At 31.0% G+C, this 9,706-nt stretch overlaps 1 protein-coding gene and 1 pseudogene across 2 annotated transcripts; both read right to left on the bottom strand.

Annotated features, from left to right (window-relative positions):
- Window positions 1-526: 526 nt before the first annotated feature.
- LOC120217973 (probable WRKY transcription factor 65) lies at window positions 527-1,850 on the bottom strand. Of its 2 annotated transcripts, none has more exons than XM_039215003.1 (3): window positions 1,579-1,850; window positions 1,355-1,498; window positions 527-1,254 (listed from the first exon to the last, which is right to left on the bottom strand). In XM_039215003.1, the coding sequence occupies exons 1-3, from the start codon at window positions 1,731-1,733 to the stop codon at window positions 747-749; spliced, it is 807 nt and encodes a 268-aa protein (XP_039070934.1). In that variant the 5' UTR covers window positions 1,734-1,850; the 3' UTR covers window positions 527-746. The 2 variants fall into 2 exon arrangements, with proteins under 2 accessions (XP_039070934.1, XP_039070931.1); XM_039215000.1 differs by having other exon boundaries at window positions 1,355-1,501; window positions 1,579-1,847.
- Window positions 1,851-7,644: 5,794 nt separating this feature from the next.
- LOC120217328 lies at window positions 7,645-9,691 on the bottom strand (annotated as a pseudogene).
- Between the last annotated feature and the right edge of the window lie 15 nt (window positions 9,692-9,706).

The raw sequence follows: 9,706 nt of genomic DNA, 5'->3' as shown, positions 1-9,706 counted from the left end.
ACTGTTTATGATCAGATTTTTTTATAAAAATTTATTGTATGGACAACCTTTTTAACCTAATTATTCTAAAAATCTAATTATTTATTATTAATTCAGGGTGATTACAGGTGGTAGTATCCGTTCTAGAGACTCTCAACCATTTGACAATGAACGCTCAAATACCTTACGATTGTTGGTACTTGAACCTTAGACTTCTAAATATAACAACCATTCCTTTAACTATATAGATAACTTGGTTCGTGCTAAACCATCTAATTATCGATAAAACTTTCAACAATTTAACCGTATACAGAACACGACAATTTGCAAAAAGAATTTTATGTATGCATTCAATTTATGTGCCAGTGAGATCGAAGTTTAACATAATCTAGAAGCATACAACATCGACTATTAATCGTACAAAAAGTTTACTTTCTACTTATTTCACAACGTATGAAAGTGGAACATGTGCTGTGATGAAGAAAAGTACATGAAAAAAAAGGCAACTATTATCCTATTTTCAACATTGCCAAAATTAACAATTGAGTCAAGTTAAAATCGATTCTATTCAATTAAGTCCCTTAAAGCCGACGGAAAATGTTGATAGGCGGCAGCTCACAACAGCATACACGTTAAAAAGAAATAAAAATTTCGTTTTCCTTTTGTTGTTTTCCCGTTTCGTAGTAACTTGTGCCACACGGTAACGGCACGGCGTTCAAACTAACGAGAACTCCGCCGGTCTTTTAACTTCCTAATTCGGCCACGTGTCAGCAGATCCCAACTTGTGGTCCCATATTCCGTTGCTGTCTGAACACAAACGAGCACTCGGGCAACTCGCCCAGATCGGCGAATAGCGACTCGTCCTCTTCCCTCATCGGCAAAACCATCGCCACGTCACCCTTCCCGGTGTCTCTTTCCGCGAACATCGGGCTCTCAAAAACCCTCAACGACGTCGTTTCCATCCCCCCGAACCAAGCGAATTCATACCCCGTCAGATCAGCGAACCTCTCTTCGCTCCCTGATTCCGTTCCCGTATCGGGCTGCAAAGTAGACGGCTCGTGCTTCACAACTTTCGTGGCCGTGGTTGGCGTCTCCTCTTCCTCTTCCCCCGCAGCCGCAGCTTGTTTCGCGACGGCACTGTTGTTTCTAGAAGTTGGCCATGGGTGATTGTGTTCGTAGGAATACGTGATCACTAACATCGTAGGATCCGCTCGGTTCCTCTCGACTTGTTTTCTTGCAGGACATCCCTTGGAGCTGCTGCACCGGTAGTAACCTCTGCTCGCCGGCCGCCGCGAGATCAAAACAGAAGCCTTAATCAACGGCTCAACATCATAAAAATCCCAAACTTAAAACTTACGCCTCGACGCAGACAAACCTGGGATAAGGAGAGCCTTTGATAGGTTTTTGGCCGTACTTTCGCCAAGCCCAAGAATCAGACGGTGGAGCACGCTTCCCCTTTAGTCGCGAACCATCAACATCCTTGATAGGCACTGACACCACTCTTTTCTGTATGGATTTTCTACTGTGACAAAACCCCATTACGTAAAAAAAAAAACATATGCAAACAACGAACTTAATAGAAATTTCAGTTAAAAATACCCTTTTTTAGGAGAAGCCAGTTTCATGTCGTTGAAAGTGGTAGAAGAAGGAGATTCAGCTCCGGCCTCCAATGAAACGTTGTCGTTTCTATCTTCTTGTTGATCAGAGAAAAAAGAGTTGCCGGCTTTGTTGAAACTACTACCAGCGGCGACCATGATTGGTGATCGGAAGAGAAACTGATGAAGCAGACGATGTTTGGTCGAAGAAGAAGAAGAAGAAGAAGAAGAAACAGAGAGGCTGTCCTCTAAAAAATAGGAGGGGAGGAGCGGCTCGTTTATAGATTGGGTTTTGAGTATTTTTTTCCCCTTTCTTACAAAGGACGTGCAGGCAAATGTGATATAATAAATTCTAAATTTTATTGAAAATGCAGCTTCAAATTACATGACCATCCATCTTTTTAATTATTTTTATTTTAACTTATTTGATCTTCTTTAATTATATGCATTAAAGCGATATATATTTGTATTTTATAATCGGAAGTTAAGAGGTTATCATATACAATATTTATTAAAATATTTATAAGATGTGAAAATCTCATTGACAAGGATGGAATGATTTGCCTTCCTTTTTATTGTTATATTCTTTTTTTCTCATGAGGAGAAAAAAAGGATAAAATATGTTAATCAATTGGTTAAGATTTTAAATAAGGAGGTGGTAATGAATTTTAACCATTTGGTTCATAATTTTTTATATTTCTTATTTTCATTCTTCATATCAAATAAAGATTAAAAGAAAAAAATAATTAGTGTTTGTTGTCTAATCCATTTTTAGATTTGAAAATATTTTTGTTTAAATTATTTTTTGTGTTTTGAAATATGAAATTATCATCAATCGTTTTAGGTGAAGAATTATCGAATACGCATAAAATTATCATTTACAAAAGATTTCTAAATATCTATTTAAAAAAACGATTTTGGAGAGACAAATTTAGAGATTTGTATTTAAATCTAAAATCTAAATTAGATTCGGGAGTCTATTAGTCTCAAGACGCCCAAAAAATGACACTACATCTATCCCACTAAACATATTCCTTATCGGTTTTTCAAAAGTCAAAATTTTTAAACTTTGACTATGATTATTTTAAATATTCAAAAAATTAAATTTTATTAAATATATATTTCAAAACTATTTGATTAAATGTTTTTAAAATATTTTTTATATTTTTATCAATAATAAATTTTAAATAATGAGTCAAAGTTTTTAAAAATTGACCAAAAAAAGCAAATAAAAGATAATTTAAATGAGAACGAAGAAGTATCTTATTTAAATATTCACATTATCTAAGATCTTAATAAATAAGAGATTATTTTTTTCTATAATTTATAGTGTAATTTTGTTATATTGAGTTACTCTTAGTTTAATTGACATTGTTATTGTGGATCATTCAGAGTTCGTTGTTTGATTAGTATGATGATGAGGTTAGGATGTGAATTTTTATGCTTGATCCATGTGTTACATCTTTGATTCATTTTCTTCTTTAAGTGCAGTGGTTCTTTCTACCTTCTTGTTGGTAGTAATTTTATATAATTATTTGTAGGTAGATTTTATTTATTTATTCTTTGTACTTACAATTATATTTGTTCTTCCTAACAAATGTTTCTTTCTAAATATTATAGTTTGATCTGAATTCAATCTAATTCAAATTGATTGGGAGAAGTATGAAATCTAGTCTAATTGAAGAAAAGAAAATTACTTTTCTTTGTTGATTACTAGTAGAAAACCTACTTTGAGTATTTATTTATTTTATAACCAAGTAACTATCTTTATAAAAATAGATAATAGGGATTATGATTAGAAGCTAAGTATATTTTGTAAATTCTCTTGTATTCTTCAATTTTTTATATTACTAAAAATTTTCTTTTTCTAAACGTGGTTTCTCCAGAAATGACTTTTCATGAAAAATCTTGATGTCTATTTTATTGTTATCATTATGGTTGTTATCTTTAAACAAACTAGTATCAGAGCGTCCAAATTATTTATCTTGATCAAAATAATAACATATTTGAAATATAAATTCTTTTGTTGGATCACACCTCTAGATTTAAGTTGTGGTAGATTTGAGAAGTCTAATTTTGTTTAGTCATTTGGGTTCAAAACGGTACAAATGTTATAGTAAAGGTGGAGCTATGAAAATTAGTAAGATCCTCTCGTTGTGATAAAAATATAGAAAAAAGATTGTCAAGTTTTATGTTCTACGTGTTTCAACAATTTTAGACAAATGCATTTGTTATTTCCTTATTTGCGTCATATTACAATGTTATTGGTGAAAATGTCTTAACTGAATCAAGCAAATAAAAATTTTGTGTTGAACAAAACAATTGCGTGTATAATAATTTTGGGAAGTAGGACATAATTCAATTTCGTGAGCATAAAAAATTGAAAATAAAAAGAGAGTCCAATTGATCGCATGACTTAGGTGGTGTTTGTTTTCACTGTGCAAGCTCTTCAAACTACTTATGTCTGCGTCGCGCAGACCACGCGCAGACATTAGGCTTCGCAGACTGTTTGTTTTTTAGAAGACAGAAGCTCTTCAAACGTATGCGCGAGCTCTTCTTGGTTCAGACATGGTTTTATGTCTTCAAAGATCTTCAAACCTCTTCAAGAACAATTATAAAATATAGTTATTTATTAAAATAATTTTAAATAATTTAATAAGGTTATTTATTTTAAAATATTTTATTATAAAATATTTTATTATAAAATAATTTATCATAAAATAATTTATTTTAAAATAATTTATTATAAAATAATTTATTTTAAAATAAATTATTATAAAATATGGATTGATTTATTTTAAAATAAATTATTTTAAATAATTTATTAGTATGGATTGATTTATTTTAAAATATGGATTGATTTATTTTAAATAATTTATTAGTATGGATTGATTTATTTTAAAATATGGATTGATTTATTATTGTAGTTGTATAGATTGATTTATTTTAAATAATTTATTAGTATGGATTGAATTATTTTAAAATATGGTTTGATTTATTTTAAATAATTTATTAGTATGGATTGATTTATTTTAAAATATGGATTGATTTATTATTGTAGTTGTATGAATTGATTTATTTTAAATAATTTATTAGTATGAATTGATTTATTTTAAAATATGGATTGATTTATTTTAAATAATTTATTAGTATGAATTGATTTATTTTAAAATATGGATTGATTTATTTTAAATAATTTGTTAGTATTGATTTATTTATTTTAAAATATGGATTGATTTATTATTGTAGTTGTATGGATTGATTTATTTTAAATAATTTATTAGTATGAATTATTTTAAAATATGGATTGATTTATTTTAAATAATTTATTATTGTAGTTGTATGGATTATTTAAATTTCAGTATTGTAAAACTAATGTTATTTAAATCTCAGTATTGCAAAACTCTTTTAAGTTTAAAAAATCAGTTTATTTATATTTCAGTTCATTTTAGCAGTTTGCAGACGTCTTCTTGCAGACTGCAGACTTTTGGTCCACATCTTCTGCTGCAGATGCCTGCAGACGTGGTCCGCAGACTGCAGACCTTTTACCTCTGCAAAAACAAACACCACCTTAATATAAAAAAGATAGTCATTGATGATTAGGATCATGTTGTGCATGATATTGTTCATATGATACAATTGTGAGCAAAGTTGACACTTATGATGACCAAATCGATGTGAACACTAAATTTAAGTTCGGGCATAGTTTGGATTCCATTGGCAATCATTATTGAAGAATGTCTCTTTAAGGGGTTTCGTGGAAGAAGTGAATAATATGTTCTCAAGGTGAAGAACTTATTTATCGAGTTGAAGAATTAACTTTTTGTTGAGTTTTGGAGTTTCATCGAATTTATGATTTTATATCAAACTCCTTGTATTTTTAGAATTTGTGTCAATATAGAGATTATTAGAAGCTAATTTGAGTAGAAACTTATTTTCTTTTATGTTGATTAATAATAGAAAACCTACTTTGAGTAGATTTTCTCTAAACAATTTTACTTTGTAACCAAGTAATTATCTCTATAAATAGATACCGAAGACTTTGATTAGAAGCTAAGTCAATTTTTAGAAATCCTCTTGCATTTCATCTATTTTCGACATAAGTAAAAATTCTCTTCTTCCGCCCGTGATTTTTCTTGAAAAAGTTTTCACGTAAAATATTGATGTCTAATTTATTGTACGATCACTATGATTGATGCTATCTTTTAATACTAAAGATATAGAGTTAATTTCATAAGATGTCACCAAATTATTATTAGTATTTTAAATTAATCTCAAAATTTTAAAATATTCTATATAGTCCTCGAATCATGTCCCTCATTCTAATTGTTCCTTAAAATTTAAAACATTTCATATAAGTCATCAAACTAACAATACCATTTCATTTTGGTCCTTTCGTTAACATATCGTTAACTCTTCTGGCTAAAAAAAATAATTTGTTTTTTTAAGTCTTGAGAATTAAACTAGTGACCTGAAAAAAATTAATTTATTTTTGAAGGTTCTGAATTTTTAAAAAGGCTCGGGTTCAGTTCTTGAGACCTCCAAAAACAAATTAATTGTTTAACCGTTAGAGTTAATGACTCATTAAACAAAGATCAAAATGGAATGCTACTGATAGTATGAGGATTGATATAATTTCATTAAAGTTTAGGAACCAATTTAAATGGGACTCATAATTTTGGGATCGATATAAAATATTTTAAAATTGACGGACCGATTAAAATGAAAGTCATAGTTTAGATAGCTCTTGTGCAATTATGTTAAAAATATGATAGGGCAAACAAATAGAACAATTAAATGTCCACTTTATAATGGAGGGTCAAGCTATGATTATAAAGATAGTATTAGTCAATGAAAAAAAAAAGAACTCATTAATGGTGATTTCATCAACTATGGCTTTTCTGCAATATTCTTGACATTCTAGTCCTAAACCAACTCTCACCCTTGTATTCTTCTCATTCTCTTTGATTTTGATTTTCTCCTTAATTATTAAGAATAATTAGAAGATAAGATTGATTAAGCTCCTCATTAAAACCGCTGCTGATTAAGTTATTTAATTAAGCAAAACGAATAATCCTACTGCTTGATAATTATATAAATATTCTGGAGGATAATGTATTCATAGTCATGAAAATGAACTAATTCTTTATGTGACATAAATCCATTTAATCTGGCTGTATTATATTATATAAATTATGTGCCTCCACCCTACATTTTTAATTAACTACAAATATAATTAAATGAATAATTGTGATGATTAAGTCAGATTAAATAAATAATTTCTATCACTGTGATACATACATATACATACATACATACATACATATATATATAAATATATATATATATTAGAAGTTATTATATGAATTAATTGAACTAAATGAGAAATAGGTGTAAATCTTAAAAAAAAACTTAATCCTTCTAGAGTTTATTGATGCGTGAAGCAATGTATAATCTTAAACTACAAATTTATTTATTGGCATCTCTCCCATGCGACCACTCTAGACGTCAAACGAATAAAAAATTAGCAACGAATGAGATAATATATATTAATTTAATTAAGAAACATAACTTATTCGAACTAAACGATCTTAATAGTTAATTTTTTTTTTTTGTTATTTCTTGAAGTTTCACGTTTTACCACTATATATATAGAGGTACAAATATTCATTATCAAATGATTAAGAATCTTTAAATAGATACTACTTTATTCGCCCTATATTATTTATTAAAAAAAATATGACTTATTAGAATCCCTTCTAACCAGGAACTATATACATTTTTTTACACACTTAAGAAAATTCTCTCATTTTTTATTTCCAAATCTTTAAATTTTTATTTTCATGGGAAGATGTAGAAGATGATCCTATATATATAGAATTTGACGATTGAAGGAAGGACTGAGTTTCACTTGTCTGGAGGATAACCTGATCGAGCCCTGTTAATGACTTAAATCTCATGTCATCACCATAATTAAGAGCTTGATTCCAGGATAATTTAATGAACCTCAGTACGGCCTTCGAGCATGCTCACCACTCCGGACATTGTAGGCCGAAATGCTGATGATGGATTAGTGCATAACAGAGCTACTTTTATGATCCTCAAACTTTGTACCAAGTTTTGGATCCACTAGCTCCAAAAGGTTTCCTTTTTGTTGCAGAACAAGGGCCTAAAATACAACATATTAAATGGATGCAATTCGACTATTGCAGCTCAATGTGAAACACAACTACAGTCTACAGGTGCAAGGAAATTAAAGGAGATTGTTCTCACGCAATCCAGAAGGCATACAAAATTTTCATTTGGTCGGTATTTCATGTTGTTCTTCCCAGCAGCAATTTCCAATGCAACCACTCCAAAGCTGTAAACATCTGCCTGATAGGTCAAATAGCCCCATAATGCAAACTCCGGGGCCATGTATCCTCTGCATAATTAAGGTTATTTGTGAACTATAGTACTGTTCAGATGGAACTGAAAGTGGAAAAAAGAAGAGAGCTCACATAGTTCCAGCAACTCTGGTGCTGATGTGGGTGTTTTCCTCTTCATCAAGCTTGGCTAGACCAAAGTCAGAGATCTTAGGATTAAAATCCCTATCAAGTAACACATTCGCAGCTTTGATGTCTCTGTGAACAATTCTCAGAGGAGAATCCTCGTGCAGGAAGGCCAGTCCTTTTGCAATACCAACACAAATCCTCAACCTTGTTGCCCAATCCAGTCTCAGTTGGACTTCATCTGTACCTTTTGTTAACATAAATTACAAAACAAGTAATTGATTCCTTTCGTTTCGCGGTAAGGACATGTCAAACGGAAAAAAAAAAGCATTTTCAAGCTTACCGAACAAAACATGCGCAAGACTATTGTTTTCCATGTATTCATACACCAGCAATAATTGATTTCCTTCAGCACAACATCCATATAGTCTAACAACATTTGGGTGTTGTATACCTGAAATCATTCCTATTTCATTCACAAATTCACGATTTCCTTGCTTTGATCTTGAAGAGAGCTGCTTAACTGCAATTATGGTACCATCCAATAGTATTCCCTGCAATGAAACAGGAACTGAAGTTTTCATATTTGTATGTTATCAATTTAGTCCTATCTGTATTTTTTGGGGATAAACTAGAAAGGTAGGGGGAAAGTACTGAAAAATAAAGCCCTAGTGGTTTTGTATGTGACCTTGTACACAGATCCAAAACCACCTTCCCTAATTTTGTTGCTGCATCGAAGTTGTTTGTGGCCGCTTTGATTTGTCGTAAGGTGAATACTCTAGTTTTCATATCTAATCCTCTTAGTTCTGTTCAAGGTACAAGGCCAATAGTCAATACGCTGAGCTGTAAAAATTATGATACCTAAAAGAAAGATGATATAAACTACCTTCTTCCCTTGATATTGTGTCACACAACCAGCCTTTCCACCAAAGAACACCCAAGATCATGAGAACTAGGATCAAAAGCGAAACTACAGCTCCTACCACGATGAATGTCTTATTTTGTCCATCATTTGGAGGTTTAAACTCTACACAAGTTCAACAAACCTGTTAAACTCTACACAAGATCAATTTAACCTTTCACATGCTAAAGCAACCCAACACTTCAAATTCACAAAATAAGTTGTCACAATGTGAACCAAAAGCTCTAGATTATGGTCCAAGCAATATGCATAATGAAACTATTTTTAGACTTGCGTGAAGATTAAATTTCTGAAATCACTCGTCATTCATTCTTACTCAAAGATGTTGGCAGGCATCTACTTTATATGTATGCAAATATTGAAAAATATGAAGCTAAGAGAGATATGTTATGATATGAAGATGATAAAGGCCTCCATCAAGAGTGTTTAACTTACCTGATTTCACTGAGTTAGCTGATATCAGAGGGCCATATGTTCCCCTCTTCGGTGCAGCTGCTGTCCCTTTCCCGGCCCAATGAAATTGAATCTCCAAGGTCTTATCCATTACAATAACAGACTTAAATTCACGAATGTATGCCTTATATAATGTTAAAATCCTTCAACATGCGTGTCCCCTGCAACCAACTAATTCGATCAAATTATCACAGCAGCATATGGGACATGGAGAGAATGTACAATGTGATTTAATACCTGTATATAAACATCAAATATCCGTATTC

Source organism: Hibiscus syriacus, unplaced genomic scaffold (assembly GCF_006381635.1).
Source record: "Hibiscus syriacus cultivar Baekdansim isolate YM2019G1 unplaced genomic scaffold, ASM638163v2 tig00000773_pilon, whole genome shotgun sequence".
NCBI classification, from domain to species: Eukaryota; Viridiplantae; Streptophyta; class Magnoliopsida; order Malvales; family Malvaceae; genus Hibiscus; species Hibiscus syriacus.
Note: the sequence above shows the minus strand (reverse complement) of the source record. Positions and strands in the feature narration are given on the sequence as shown.